Here is a 14,740-nt window from a genome sequence, read left to right on the forward strand (position 1 = left end):
GATCTTTATACAATTATATGATAATCCATTCAAAATAAGGGTTAAATGAAAAGTGCTATCATCAAATGAAACACTAGCCTCAACTCCATAACAAACACAGCTAGATGTCCCACCAGTTGCAACATCCCATATCTTGATGACTCCGTTGTCCAGTGGCCAGAAGCAGTCTGGATGATTCTCTCTCATTGGAGGCTGCTTTATCACCAGGGGTTGGTGTTTTTGATGGACGGAGTCCAAACGTGAGACCCCACACTGTCTGATCACAGTTCAGGCTCTTGTCCTGTCTGTTGCTCTCCGGGGGAATAGCAACCTTGTTGACTCTATACAGACAATTAAACATTATTGACAGTAAACAAAAAAAATAAAAAATAATCTCCAGAGGTGCTGATGAACATCATCAATGCTTTCAAATCAGGAAGGAGGAGAGGAAACAATGGAGAATGGAAGGACGAAAGGAAGGAATATTTACAGTCCTGTCTTTAAAGTCCATACATGCATACATACCATACTGAAGCAGCCAGGCAACCACCAGTGGTGGAAAAGGTACCCAACTGTCATACTCAAGTAAAAGTAAAGATACCTTAATAGAAAATGACTCAAGTAAAAGTGAAAGTCACCCAGTAAAATACTACTTAAGTCTAAAAGTATGTGTACATTTCTGTATGTATGTAAATGTAATTGCTAAAATATACTTAAGCATCAAAAGTAAAAGTATAAATAATTTCAAATTCCTTATAATTAAGCAAACTAGTCGGCAGTATTTTCTTGTTTTTTTTAATTCACGGTTAGCCAGGGGCACACTCCAACATAATTTACAAACGAAGCATGTGTGTTTAGTGAGTCTGCCAGATCAGAGGCAGTAGGGATGACCAGGGAAATTCTCTTGATAAATGCGTGAACTGTCCTGCAAAGCATTCCAAATGTTACGTGTATTTTGGAGTGTCAGGGAAAATGTATGGAATAAAAAAGTACATTATTTTCATTAGAGATGTAGAAGTAAAAGTTGTCAAAAAATATAAATAGTCAAGTAAAGTACAGATACCCCCCAAAACGACTTAAGTAGTACTTTTACAGAAGTACTTTACACCACTGGCGACCACCCACACTCCCCCGTGTCTCATAGATCAGGCGAACTGGGATTGAGGGTGGGCGGATCTCAGCTCCAATATCTACCATGCTATGTTGTTGTTTTAGGTCTCTCTTTATGTAGCGTTGTGGTGTCTCTCTTGTCGTGATGTGTGTTTTGTCCTATATTTTTAAATCTCAGCCCCCATCCCCGCAGGAGGCCTTGTGCCTTCTGGTAGCCCGTCATTGTAAATAAGAATTTGTTCTTAACTGACCTCCTGGTTATCTAACAATGCCTTCCAGTCAATAAGAGGAAAACAGAGCGCCCATCATGTCTTTAGATCGCTAAATGATGTAAAATAGCCCAATTGTTGTTTTATTGCGTGTTTTTTAGTAAAAGGAGAATAATTAATCTATTTCCTGTACAGTACAGATTTCCTGATTGGCTACCTTAGCACATGTACTCTTGTTTTCTATTACGTAAAATTGATTTGTCCCTGATTTATTTTGATCTACAGTGAACAATTTTTAAAGTTATCTGGATTTCGGCTATCGGATAGGATTAAATGCATCGAAATATAATGAATAGAACAACTTGCTTGTCCCCATTCAAATCACTTGCTATGTTGCCATTACTTATCCAGTGATTTTTGTTGTCGACATTTAGAATGTTCGCATAGCAAATAAATGCGACAATTGCCTGCTTAGGGTGCGTGAAAGCCTCGTGTCAACCGAACCATAGTGACGTCACTCACACCCCAAACATGTTTTCACTAAAAACTAGTGTGGAATGCAAATTGTAGTGGCTGAAGTGTTTCCATTACCCACTTAGGTAAATTACGCATTAATAAATTGGCGACAGCCTGTATGTCCTCCCACCTATCAGTTTCATGTTGCCCGCGAAAGCCACAACGCAATAATAACTGAATCATATATTTCTGGGACGAGTGCCAACGCATCGCCACGGTCTGCGCTCATGTACATCTGAAGTAATCGGATAGTGAAACTTGCCAGCCAACGAGAAAAGCAAGGCGTTCTTTAAAGTCAGGATCTTGTTCCTGTAAAGAAAATGTTTTATAGAAAAAAAGATTTTGCAAACAGTAAACATTTAGTTACATCCAGGCTGTATTACATCCGGCCGTGATAGGGAGTCCCATAGGGCGGCGCACAATTGGCCCAATTGGTTTGGCCTGGGTAGGCCCTCAATGCAAATAAGAATTTGTTCTTAACTGAGTTGCCTAGTTAAATAAAGGTTAAATATAAATACATTTAAACAAATGTGGAGTAGAGTTTTATAGTTACGTGATGACGTCACGTGCCCCGCGTATCTTCAAAAAATGAATCGTCAATCATCATTTATTCGAGAAAAAAAAATACAGCTTCCATCATTTGTCGTGTTAAAGTTTGATAAAAAAAATACTCCCGTCGAACGAATACAAAAGTTGTCAATCAAGAACATTTCTTCTATAGCTGCCTTTCCATTAAACATGTTGCAATTAAAAAAAATCTTCCGTTCTATTTCTATGGATTTAATCCTATCGAAATCCATTTTTTGTAAACTAGGCCCTGATAAGCTTACGCATTCCAACTTGTATATAAAAACAAGAGAGAGAACTACATCCCTGCCTTTTTTTAATTTTATTTTTTAAAAACAGTTAATTTTGTGTTTGAGAAATACAAAATGTTACATTATTGTCAAATATGTAATTTAAAATGAGGCAAATGGCACCAATTAATTGAAATAACCATGTTAAGTATCACCTAATAAGCCTGAAGCTAAAACAAAACAAAGGTCAAATGGGTGGTAAAAAGCAAACCTATATACTGTATCTACATACTGTACAAACCAACCACCAATCATTACACACACAACAAAATAGTTTTCTTAAAGTCTTACAACACCTAAAAAGTGACAAGTTCATCGATATCTCCATCTTCTAGCTGTAATGGATGTTCAAGATTTTCTGCATCTTCGTGGTCAACTGAAAAAGAGATTGGTTACAGATTTGGGTTATAGTTGCATCTACAGTATAAGATCTATACAAAACAGCAACAGAACCGTTATATTTGAGTAATTTAGCAGATTCTTGTCCAGAGCGACTTTTACGAGCAATTAGGGTTAAGTTCTTTGCTCAAGGGCACAGACAGATTTTTCATCTAGTCGGCTCTGGGATTCGAACCCAGCGCTCTTAACCGCTAGGCTACCTGCCGCCCAGTTACAGTTCTATCCACTGTGTATTACGCATACATGTGCAAATACAACATTGCAACATTATTAATAGTGTCACATTTAATATGAACTACACATTTTGAACCCCCTACAACTTGGAAGCAGAAAATCATTCCTTACTGGATGGTATTGTGTGTATCTCTACAAGTGTAGTATTGTGTCCGTTGGTCAGAGGCAGAGGTGGCAGTCTGGGTATAGCTTCATGAAACACCTCCTCTTCATCTGCCTCTACCAGGCTCAACACATCTCCTCTCTCCCCCATTTGCTCAAATCCATTACCTGTAATAAAAACAACAACGTATATTTAGATTTCAAAGTAGGTTGTTAGTATTTGCATATATCTTTTAGCAATTCGGTAACTTCACAAGTCAGTTATCATCAAAGTATATCATCTTAGGTGATGGGGGTCATATTGTCCATTCCCTTTCATGAAATTATACAAAAATAACCAGGGGTGCAACTTTGGTTTTAGGGGGGCATAACTATTCCTTTTAGTTATGTCCCCGTCCCCAGTGAAAATTGCACCCCTGAAAATAACAAAGGCAGATAATCTGATATGGCACGGGCAGTTACAAAGTTTAAGCCCTAATCAACCAAAGGGACATTATAGTGCTTGGGAAAAAGATCTTACCCAGGCATATTCGGTCACGGTTGGAGTATATTGTTTTAGCAATAACAATGCCAGATCCTACTATCAAAATAGCTAGGAATATCCCTATGATTGCTCCAGTGTATTGAGAGGTGGCTGTGGAAACAAAACAACATTAGACATGATTAAGTAAAAAAAAAGTTAAGTCACTAAAGAGAAATGAATGTACAATAATCTAAAGAGTCTTGTTAGAAGCTAACAGGGAGAGGCAACAGGTTTAGTGACATTCCAGGGAAGGTGTTGCCTTGCTACCTTTCTGCACCTGTAAGATCATCAACATAGATTATCACAAGGACCAGATGGAGTCTGCAGAGATATCCAATCTGTAAACACACACCTCTCTGAACTAACCTTTAACTGTTAAATAGATCTCCAACTCGCGGACCATCAGTGGGTTCTCGCTCCTGCAGAAGTAGAAGCCCTCGTCCTGCTTGGTGATGTTGACTATAGTGAGGGTGAAGGTGGGGCCCTGCTCTGACAGGACGTACTTAGGGCTGGAGACTACGTCCTCCTGCTGGACTGTCCTCTGCCATCTGGTGAGGGCTGGAGGCAGGGAGTTGGACTCTGTACACGTTAATGTCACGTTGGTTCCTTCTACCGCTGTGACTAGTGGTTCCCCTTCAGGATAGGGGGACTCTAGGGGACGAGGAGGGAGACAGGCGTTTAGACTGGGTTAGTGATAGATACACATCTAGCTAGATATCCTTCTATACAGGTATGCACACAATCACACAAACTGCGTTGGGTGTGACATGGGAAAAGTATAGCCTGGTAAGAGGTGTAGGTAACACATTATTTTTGTTCTTCCTCATTGTTTGAGTCATCTTGCCTGGTGCTAAGAAACGCTGATAAATTACTTCAAAATATCTCGCCTTTCTGGAATCACAAAGACAGCTCCCTCCTTTGCAGGTTTCTTTTGGAATCAGACCAGGTGTGCCACAGCCACTGGTGTTTCACACATTACTATTATTCTATGAGCTTTGTACAGTTGTGGAAACCATTCAGTTGGTTAAAAGCTGAAAGTAAATAAGAGACAGACGAGATGTCTCTTTTAGTAATTACCAAACATCATCGTATCAATAAATTGGCCAATGGTAGGGTGTCCCAATAAAGCACCCTGAACTGAAAGGGGATACCTAGTCAGTTGTACAACAGAAAGGAAAGGGGGGATACCTAGTCAGTTGTTCAACAGAAAGGAAAGGGGGGATACCTAGTCAGTTGTACAACAGAAAGGGGGATACCTAGTCAGTTGTACAACAGAAAGGAAAGGGGGATACCTAGTCAGTTGTACAACAGAAAGGGGGATACCTAGTCAGTTGTACAACAGAAAGGGGGATACCTAGTCAGTTGTACAACAGAAAGGAAAGGGGGATATCTAGTCAGTTGTACAACAGAAAGGAAAGGGGGATATCTAGTCAGTTGTACAACAGAAAGGAAAGGGGGATACCTAGTCAGTTGTACAACAGAAAGGAAAGGGGGTACCTAGTCAGTTATACAACAGAAAGGGGGGATACCTAGTCAGTTGTACAACAGAAAGGGGGATACCTAGACAGTTGTACAACAGAAAGGGGGATACCTAGTCAGTTGTACAACAGAAAGGAAATGGGGGTACCTAGTCAGTTGTACAACAGAAAGGGGGGATACCTAGTCAGTTGTACAACAGAAAGGGGGATACCTAGACAGTTGTACAACAGAAAGGGGGATACCTAGTCAGTTGTACAACAGAAAGGAAATGGGGGTACCTAGTCAGTTGTACAACAGAAAGGGGGATACCTAGTCAGTTGTACAACAGAAAGGAGAGGGGGATACCTTGTCAGTTGTACAACAGAAAGGAAAGGGGGATACCTAGTCAGTTATAAAACAGAAAGGAAAGGGGGATACCTAGTCAGTTGTACAACAGAAAGGGGGATACCTAGTCAGTTATACAACAGAAAGGAAAGGGGGATACCTAGTCAGTTATACAACAGAAAGGAAAGGGGGGTACCTAGTCAGTTGTACAATTGAATGCAGAACTGATATTGACACGTTTCGGGGCATCTATGTACAGTTGCAATATAGAAACCATAAAGCTGAATGCAAACAAAAGGCATATCAGATGTTGGCTGGGCGTGCATCCCAAATGGCACCCTATTGCCTATATAGTACACTTATTTACCTATGGGTCCTGTTCAGAAGTAGTGCACTATATAGGGAAGTGTTCCATTCACTACGTTTGCAGTCATTTCTCACTTACTCAGGGTGAAGGAGCAGAACTTATCCTCTCCTGGACTTATCGTAGGGTGATGCCCACTACACTTCAGCATCTGCCCATCGAACAACAATGACCTGTTCAGATTCACCACCAGATTATCTGTCTCCTCAGACTCCATCAGTTGTCCAGCCACCTAAAAGAACCACAAAGTAAAAAACTGAGGATAACACACCACACACACACACACACACACACACACACACACACACACACACACACACACACACACACACACACACACACACACACACACACACACACACACACACACACACACACACACACACACACATATATATATATTTTAAAAGCATGTATCCAATTAAATAATGTTTTAACCCCCATAAAACAAACACCTGCTTCGCATGGCTCCCTGACTTCTGATGCTTCTCCCCCCAGAATAACGTGGGAGAGGGGTAGCCTCCAAACCAGCTACAGCTGAATTGGACATGGGACAGATCCTTCCCTGTGTTCCACAGACACTCTGGGTGCCTCTCTGGGGAATCTAAAGGAGAAAGATGGATGCTCTTTACAGTATAGAATAGTATTGTATTGTATAGTATTGATGAGGTATTTGGGTTATTACACAACAGTAAGATAGGTACACAAGTCATTTGAACAAGCACCACTGGCCACTGTATCTGATAGGTATCTATTAGGAGCTTAGGATATATACCGTTATTCAAATTGTCACTAATCCCCGAGCAACCACTATCAGAGACCGTTAAGTCTGTTTCCCTTATAGTCACCTACAGTATACAAGCAGCTCTGTGCTAGAGCCAGCAGCCTTCTGGGAGATTGAGTTCTGGGCTCTGCAGCTGTAGTTCCCCTGAGCTGTGGGCTGAACATCCTCTATCCTGAAGTCCAGCCATGACCCTCTGCCCACCGCCAGAGAGTCATTACTGGACTCCACACCCTGAAACCCCCAGGACAGGCTCTGGGAGGGGTAGGACAAGCTGGAGCAGTTGAATGACACCGTGGAACCCCTGACAACAAAGAGGGTTCCATTGGAAAGAGGCGTGGCTGGCTGGATGTCTATGATGCTATTGTCAGGACCACCTGCAAGAAGTAAACATGAGATACTTTACTATAGTGTTGCCGAAGAAGGCAGACATTTTCCACTTGAAAACAGTCCTCACAGTATACAACAATCAAGCCTTGTTACAACCCAAGGCACCCATCTTTCATTATTGAGCAATGTGGAATGATTCCATAACATACACAACGTTTGTAAAAAATTATACAGTCCCATTCCATCCATCATATATATATATTACATAATGGTCAAGGTAACACTGCAGTACCCCTCTGATCATGATTGTTCAAATGCCTACAAAACACACAGGCTACTACAGTATGTGCTATGAAACCAGCCCCAGCACCAAATCATCCGGAATAACCAGTTTCAAGGCAATAATTGTTCAAAATTATTTGTAGGGCAACTGCCAGGGCAATTGACCAAGATACCAGTAAAGTATCTGCAAGTCATTATATGAAGGACATCAACACACATTGTTATGATAAAACACAGATACTTACTGACTATTTGCAATGTGAGACTTGTTTGAGTTTTGTTGTTATGGGGTAAAGAATCACAGAGATAGATCCCCTCATCTGATAGATTAATTCTGTTGATGTACAAGCTTTGATTGTACAGTATGGTCAGGTGCCCTTCACTTGGGGATATTGGAATTATAATGGAATGATTGCGTTCAATGGTAAACTGGCCATTCGTCATCCATCGCGTGAATGAGGGGGTCACATTGGTCGCAGTGTTCCAACACGGAAGTATAATATTCTCTCCCAGTGTTCCAGCTACAGTAGTTTCATCCGAGCGCCCATTTGCTGCAACTTTCATAAAAACAATGAGCACGATAATTTAAGACAAGAGACGCGATTCAACAAATTGCTTACAAAAGTGAACAGTAGGCCTATATAGATCAAAACGTCAGACCTAATATATAACTAATTTCACTGTGTAGGCTAAAAACAATGGATTATGTTTCATAAACATGTCACAAGTGGACACTCACCGGTCTGATGCATGACCTGAAGAAAAATTGCAACTGCGAAGCCATTCATAATTATTCCTCCTACTGTATAGCATATATACTCTGATTTATAGTTAGACAAATGGTTTGGTTGCCAACCTGTCTGACTACCTGTTGTGCATGCGGTGACACAACACACCTCTACACCTAGTTTACATAACACTGGTTAAAGTAACTGATATAGGAATTATGAGCCACGATAATTCAATATTTTTCTTCTCCATGGAACTGCCACATGCTATAATTTTTCAGCCATTTGGCTACCTGGCTGTTTACTCACGCGCGTTTATCCGGAAACTTCAAACCACACCCACCACTTACCTTCTTAAAGGTGCAGCAGGGGATTTTCTAGTTTATTGACAGTTGATACCGCTGTCACCGTGCTGATCAACGAGGCGGGTTACCCAAGTTCACTGAGAAGGTGACAGACAGCCTATTATCTCTTTCTCTAGATTGAAATCTAACTCAGGGAAAACTAACACAAAAGTGTCTGAAATGTAGGTAATATATATATATATATATGTTTTTAAATCTTAAAGACACAATGTAGCTTTATCAGCAAAACGTGACAATTCGAGTAGGAGTGGACCTTGGTCATGAAAAGAACATTCTCGAAAGATAAATTCGCGTCATTGGGCAGTAAAGTGAGGGATTGATAGAACCTTAGGCCAATCACAAGTGCTAACTGCAGAGCTAAACGTACTGCGATTGGCCTAAACGCAATGCATAGTCAGGACTCCGGGCCCTGCCTGTGCCTGCCCCCTTGTGTTTTTGTGCAGAATAAGTCAAAGCAGCTCCTGTTTGCAGCTCTCCGGAATCAGTCAAAATGCCGGTAGATTTAAGTCAGTGGACAGGGAATCTTGCGCTAACAGAGGTGGATGAGAAGCCTGCACAGACCCTCCATGTCAAGTATGGCTCTCTTGAAATCGACGAGTTGGGCAAAGTGCTCACGCCAACACAGGTACTGTCAAAGACGAACGATTATTTATTTTAGAACTAAACCAAGATGGACCATGCCTGTCTTTTCCAATGGGACCAAACGAGTCAAAGTGGGCAAAACAACAAGTAAATGAACAAAGTAAATGAGTATTAAGAAATTAACATTGTGTAGCTGTGATAACTGCAGAAACAGCAACGCCCTTTTTGTGCAAAACTCGTTTATTTTACAATTGTGTTCTGTGAGCAATGCCCTAGATTTGTTCATGCCGACTCCATTAAAAAGTACTCTCTATCCCTATGATCAGTCAAACAAAACAGCTAATCGTGTTTAGTTTATATTCTTTAGTCGCTGACCTTTCTCCAACACTGTGGTGTACACTGTTCGAATGAGTTACTCGCCGTTGCATCGGCGTTCATATTTGACATAATAACTAACGATTTAGCGAATATTTTAAATAACTAAACCAAGATAGACCATGCCTGTCGTTTCCAATGGGACCAAACGAGTCATAGTGGGCTGAGCCAAACACGAGCTAATGAGATCCTATTGGCGCGTTCGAGCCTGTATCTGCGCCGCCTGAGGTGCGCCTGTGCAATAACTGAATTCGCCTTTGCACTCCTATACGCGATATATACACACACTTTTGGAAAGGGTAAAGTCTACAACTTAGTCCACAACATATTATAGTTTGGGAACAGAACCGCATTGAGAACAAATGTTTAATTTGTGCGAAAATGTGCAGAATGTCTTTCAAAATCCATATCGTTCCATCTTCTCCGGCCAGTGTGCTTCCTCTCACTACATATTTGGTAGTGAGCGGAAACGCCAAGCGGAGGCTTCACATTCATACATCCGGTAAAATATCTCATTGTTCTATGGAGTTAGCTTGCAAACTAGCTAGTGTCTCGAATATAATTCAGTTGTAGGGTTAACAGCACGTGCTCACGATTATGCTCAATAGATTATTATCCTCAATAGATAGTTGTTGATACATTACACGAAATAATAATTTAAAAAATGTTATTGATTGGTAACAGAATAGCCATATTGATTGCTAGCTATCTAGAATTTGCATGACCAGGTTTATTAGCAAAAATGTGACACAATGCACAAAACTGTGTCAGTGTGCAATAATGTTCCAGTCTTGCTTCGACTGCATAAGAGGTGGTCTGACCATACACTGACTGTCTGCACTGCAGAGAAGAGGGTTGGGCACTGACTATGTTAATCAGCACTCTTAGTGCAGGATTTTTGGCCTAACTCAAATGAACAATTATCCACAGTTAAATCTAATATCCTTAATACATTAAACTGATTTGTTGCTTATTGTTTGTTATACCAACTATATTAAATGTGATCTGTATTTGTGATAGTAACCATTTTTATTGGTCAAATACACATGATTACCAGATGTTAATGCGAGTGTAGTGGAATGCTTGTATTGTGATACCAAAATGGGATGGGCTTGTATTTATTGAGCCCAACTACATTCCCCTTGGTTTGTTTCTTCACAGGTGCAGAGCCGTCCCACCTCTATAGGGTGGGAGGGGTGTGACTCTACAAAGCTGTACACCCTGGCCATGACCGACCCCGACGCACCCAGCAGGAAAGACCCCAAATTTGGGTGGGCTGCCGTAGGCCTGGGCGACATATCAAATTAGTTTTAGCACAATATTCTAAATGCATGCTTCTCCAGAATCACACTTATTATTGTGTTTTTTGTCTTCTTTGAGGGGGGTCTAACCCCTTTGCTTCTTCTGTGCTGTGTGCACCTTCCCATTTTTATCTCTCACTCACACACACACTTACAACAACAAAGCAGAGAGATCACTTTGTCTCTGACAAGTGGTTTCAACTTGCTATTTGCGTTTGAGGTTGGGTCCAACAGAATGGGTCACATGGACACCAACACATATAAAAGAGAAGTTAACCTTTCTCATGATACCCTTTTTCACATCTCAACTCCTAAAATGATGTGCAGAGCAGACTACTGAAACATCACGACTGTTGTATACATGTGCAGTAAGCATTAAACACAATTATCTAAGGAGTTGGTATCTTGTTCTCATTCTGAGAAATTAGGTAGGTCACTTAATATCAACATTTGCTTAAATTTTACACAAATGTCCTGATGAATATCATTCTTTAAAAAAAAAAGTTGAAGGAACTGAAAGCAGCACCATGAAGGATCAGTTTGTTTTTGGGCTTGAAGTTTTTGCACAGTTTTAACCAATTATTAACCTCTAATGGGTGATCATTGAGCAACAACACATTCACTTATCGTCGTGCTCGTTCTGTCTTATTCTCCCTCTGGTTTCTGCTTAGTCTCACTGCAAGTGCCATCACTGCACAAGAAACGGGAACACTGACATTGTATTGTTATTCTTTAAAAGAAAGAAAGCCTAGGAAGTTGTCTAGCATTTGTCATCTTGTGACAGATTTACTGACTTGCCTAGTTAACAAAAAAAAAAAAACAAGTTGGCATTAGACTAGCATTGGGCTTTGGTAACTCGTTCTCATTCTAAGAAATTAGGTAGGTCACTTAATATCAACATCTGGGGAAAATAGTGGACAAGCTAGCATGTTGTTCAAACATGGACAGAAGGGTGTGTTAACACTTCAACTGTTCTACCGTGTTACTAGCAGATAGATCCAAGTTGGCTGAACTTGAAATGTAAATGGTAGCTGGCTACTCACTAGCATGTGGGCTTTTGCTTGACATTGTTTGAGACCTGGGTTAATTTTCGATAATGCCTGCTATAAGAAGTCAGTCATTTAAGAGTGAATGTGCATTATGCATTGTTCTGGTAAATTGCATTTTCGTAGACTTGACAACCAGATCAGTGATTATTGGGGGGGGGAAAGTAGGTTTAACTATTTTGATAAAATTAGTGGGTCTTTTGGCGTGGAGGCTTGACCTTTTTTAATTGTACAATAAAAGCTTATTTTGAGAAAAGAAATGAGATGAATCGCCCATAAATGTGAATTTATCAAGATTATTTTTTGGGGCCATATTGCTCAGCCCTGGGCTTGCAACTCCCTTTTTATTGGCTCTTGGATCGATTATGCAAAACGTTGCTTGACCTTTTCAACCCCTGATGATTTATTAAGCCAACAGATTATCGATAACACAATCTTATTTCTTAAATGTTTTCAAGGATGTTGGATAAGCATATGTTTTTCTCCTAACTAATGTATTCTTTTGAAGGGAGTGGCATCACTTTCTGGTGGTGAACATGAAGGGAAACGATGTATCCAGTGGATGTGTCATGTCCGACTACGTTGGGTCTGGCCCTCCAAAAGGCACTGGTAACCTTATCCAATGATGATTGGAGCGACTTCTATTCCTCTAGGAATTTCTGAAACTTGAATGTGACATTTTCTACACACGTGTATTATTGGACATTGGTGCAGTGGTGCATTGCTTCACATAGCCTTTGCACTTCCTCCCTCATTGACCACGTGACATCTTTGTCCTGTCTCTGTGTCCCCCCCCCCCCAGGTCTCCACAGGTATGTGTGGCTGGTCTATGAGCAGTCAGGAAACCTCTCCTGTACGGAGCCCGTCCTCACCAACTGCTGTGGAGACAACCGCGGCAAATTCAAGATCCAAGAATTCCGCCAGAAATACGGACTGGGAGTTCCCGTGGCTGGAACGTGCTATCAGGCAGAATGGGATAATTATGTCCCTAAACTCTATGAGCAACTGGCTGGAAAATAAACAAAGGTGTATTCAGAAATTAACATTATGTAGATAACTGCAGGAACCACAATGCCTTTTTTTTTTTTTGCCACACTGATTTATTTTACAATTGTTCATGCTGACTCATTAAAGTAATCTCTCTATCCCCCTGATCAAACAAAACAGCTTATCTTGTTTGGTTTACAATCTTTAGTCGCTGACTGTTCTCCAACACTGTTTGAATGAGTTACTCTATGGTTGCATCAGTTATTTTTGTAGACACTGGCGATAATGAAAATGTGGTGGAGTGCTCCTTTAACACAACCTGGCCCTGCATAAACCATTCAGTGGTGGACCTTGAATGTGGCCTAGATCTCACCATATTAATAGGAAGCATCAGCAAACTCAAATCCATGACTACCTGTATACAGCAAATCATGGATTTCAGTTAAAAATCCAATGACAGATTAGACAGTTGTGTGATGAGCACTTTATTTACAAATATAATTAAAAGTTCTGACAGATTCATGCTTTCTCTTAATCCTGGAAAACAAAATGAAAGTGCATGCAAAGAAAGCATTTATTTACTGATCTGGTTTGATACGAAAATACTTTGCAGCTTTTAAAGCAAAAAAGAGTGATGAATTTCAAGAAACACATTGAGCGATCGAGTTGAAGGAAGAGGAGTAATCATCCATTAAAAAAAATATTTGAATAACAATTAAAATACGAAAATAAGTAAAAGCTCTACATAAATTGTTCTATACACAAAATACATGTCCCTCCCCCTGCGACAAAGCCCTTTGTGCTACCTGGGAGTAGGGATTCACATGGGCGCCGTCTCAAATCACACCCCTATAAGTACTGCACTACATAGGGAATAGTGTGCAATTCCAGACGTAATATTCACATTACATGCCAGTGCAGAGAATCAGTGGAGTACCAGGGTGCATTGCAAGTCTCTCTCCTCAGTGTCCCTCCCAAGTCAAGTTTATAATCAAACTGATTCACGTACCAATATGTACATTATGACTTAAAACATGTTTTTGCTTAACATTTTTACATAAAAATGTCCTGATGAATATAAATCTAAAAGAGTTGAAGGATCAGTTTGTTTTTGGGCTTGAAGTTTTTGCACAGTTTTAACCAATTATTAACCTCTAATGCGTGATCATTGAGCAACAACACATTATTCACTTATCGTCGTGCTCGTTCTGTCTTATTCTCCCTCTGGTTTCTGCTTAGTCTCACTGCAAGTGCCATCACTGCACAAGAAACGGGAACACTGACATTGTATTGTTATTCTTTAAAAGAAAGAAAGCCTAGGAAGTTGTCTAGCATTTGTCATCTTGTGACAAATTTACTGACTTGCCTAGTTAAAAAAAAAAAAAGTACCACGAGATCCGGGGGCCCCGTTGGCATTAGACCAGCACTGGGCTGGTGTGTGTGTGTGTGAGAATCAGTGACTAAAGACCCCAACTGGTCAAACCAGACCAGGTCAGCGGGATGAGGAGGGTCAGACCAGAGGATGAAGATCGAGAGACAGAGGCCACGAGGAGATTACCAGCGCTGGTCTAGTCATCCTTGGGGGTCCAGGGTTACCAGGACTGGTCATCTGTAGTCAGCCTTGGGGGCCCAGGTTACCAGGGCTGGTCTAGTCATCTGTAGTCATCCTTGGGCGGGTCCAGGTTACCAGGGCTGGTCATCTGTAGTCATCCTTGGAGGGGTCCAGGGCCCCCAGGTTACCAAAGCCCAGACGGAGACTCTCCATGTCGAACATGTCAATCTCTCTTGACTGGCGCTCCAGTAGGTGCTTGATCCTCTCTGTACGCTCCTTCTGAAGGGAAGCCAGCTCCTCTTCAATCTACAAAAC

At 40.9% G+C, this 14,740-nt stretch overlaps 3 protein-coding genes across 7 annotated transcripts in view; 1 reads left to right on the top strand and 2 right to left on the bottom strand.

Annotated features, from left to right (window-relative positions):
• Positions 1-2,684: 2,684 nt before the first annotated feature.
• On the bottom strand, positions 2,685-8,760 carry LOC118371981 (V-set and immunoglobulin domain-containing protein 10-like). The gene is made up of 9 exons (XM_052479227.1): positions 8,229-8,760; positions 7,735-8,046; positions 6,949-7,254; positions 6,552-6,700; positions 6,178-6,328; positions 4,296-4,580; positions 3,927-4,040; positions 3,416-3,574; positions 2,685-3,047 (listed from the first exon to the last, which is right to left on the bottom strand). The coding sequence occupies exons 1-9, from the start codon at positions 8,275-8,277 to the stop codon at positions 2,968-2,970; spliced, it is 1,605 nt and encodes a 534-aa protein (XP_052335187.1). The 5' UTR covers positions 8,278-8,760; the 3' UTR covers positions 2,685-2,967.
• Positions 8,761-8,965: 205 nt separating this feature from the next.
• Positions 8,966-13,395, top strand: pebp1 (phosphatidylethanolamine binding protein 1). The gene is made up of 4 exons (XM_035757676.2): positions 8,966-9,207; positions 10,701-10,810; positions 12,395-12,495; positions 12,689-13,395. Exons 1-4 carry the CDS (start codon positions 9,073-9,075, stop codon positions 12,904-12,906), a joined length of 564 nt encoding a protein of 187 aa, XP_035613569.1. The 5' UTR covers positions 8,966-9,072; the 3' UTR covers positions 12,907-13,395.
• Positions 13,343-14,740, bottom strand: part of LOC118371984 (serine/threonine-protein kinase TAO3-like) — a 151,809-nt gene continuing 150,411 nt past the window's right edge. For all 5 annotated transcript variants that reach the window (XM_052479222.1, XM_052479223.1, XM_052479226.1 and 2 more), the window contains one exon: positions 13,343-14,731. In XM_052479222.1, coding sequence (XP_052335182.1) covers positions 14,570-14,731 — 162 coding nt within the window. In that variant the 3' untranslated portion in view covers positions 13,343-14,569. The remainder of the gene's footprint in view (positions 14,732-14,740) is intronic.

The sequence above is a fragment of the Oncorhynchus keta genome, chromosome 25 (genome assembly GCF_023373465.1).
Source record: "Oncorhynchus keta strain PuntledgeMale-10-30-2019 chromosome 25, Oket_V2, whole genome shotgun sequence".
Taxonomy (NCBI): Eukaryota; Metazoa; Chordata; class Actinopteri; order Salmoniformes; family Salmonidae; genus Oncorhynchus; species Oncorhynchus keta.

Excerpts from the sequence above, each read along its gene's own strand:
- LOC118371981 (XM_052479227.1), bottom strand. The coding sequence starts at position 8,277 with ATGAATGGCTTCGCAGTTGCAATTTTTCTTCAGGTCATGCATCAGACC. Across the intron at positions 7,255-7,734 it reads TCTCACATTGCAAATAGTCA|GTGGTCCTGACAATAGCATC; the intron begins GTAAGTATCTGT and ends TACTTCTTGCAG. Across the intron at positions 6,329-6,551 it reads CAGGGAGCCATGCGAAGCAG|GTGGCTGGACAACTGATGGA; the intron begins GTGTTTGTTTTA and ends TGGTTCTTTTAG.
- pebp1 (XM_035757676.2), top strand. The coding sequence starts at position 9,073 with ATGCCGGTAGATTTAAGTCAGTGGACAGGGAATCTTGCGCTAACAGAG. Across the intron at positions 10,811-12,394 it reads AGGAAAGACCCCAAATTTGG|GGAGTGGCATCACTTTCTGG; the intron begins GTGGGCTGCCGT and ends ATTCTTTTGAAG. Across the intron at positions 12,496-12,688 it reads TGGCCCTCCAAAAGGCACTG|GTCTCCACAGGTATGTGTGG; the intron begins GTAACCTTATCC and ends CCCCCCCCCCAG.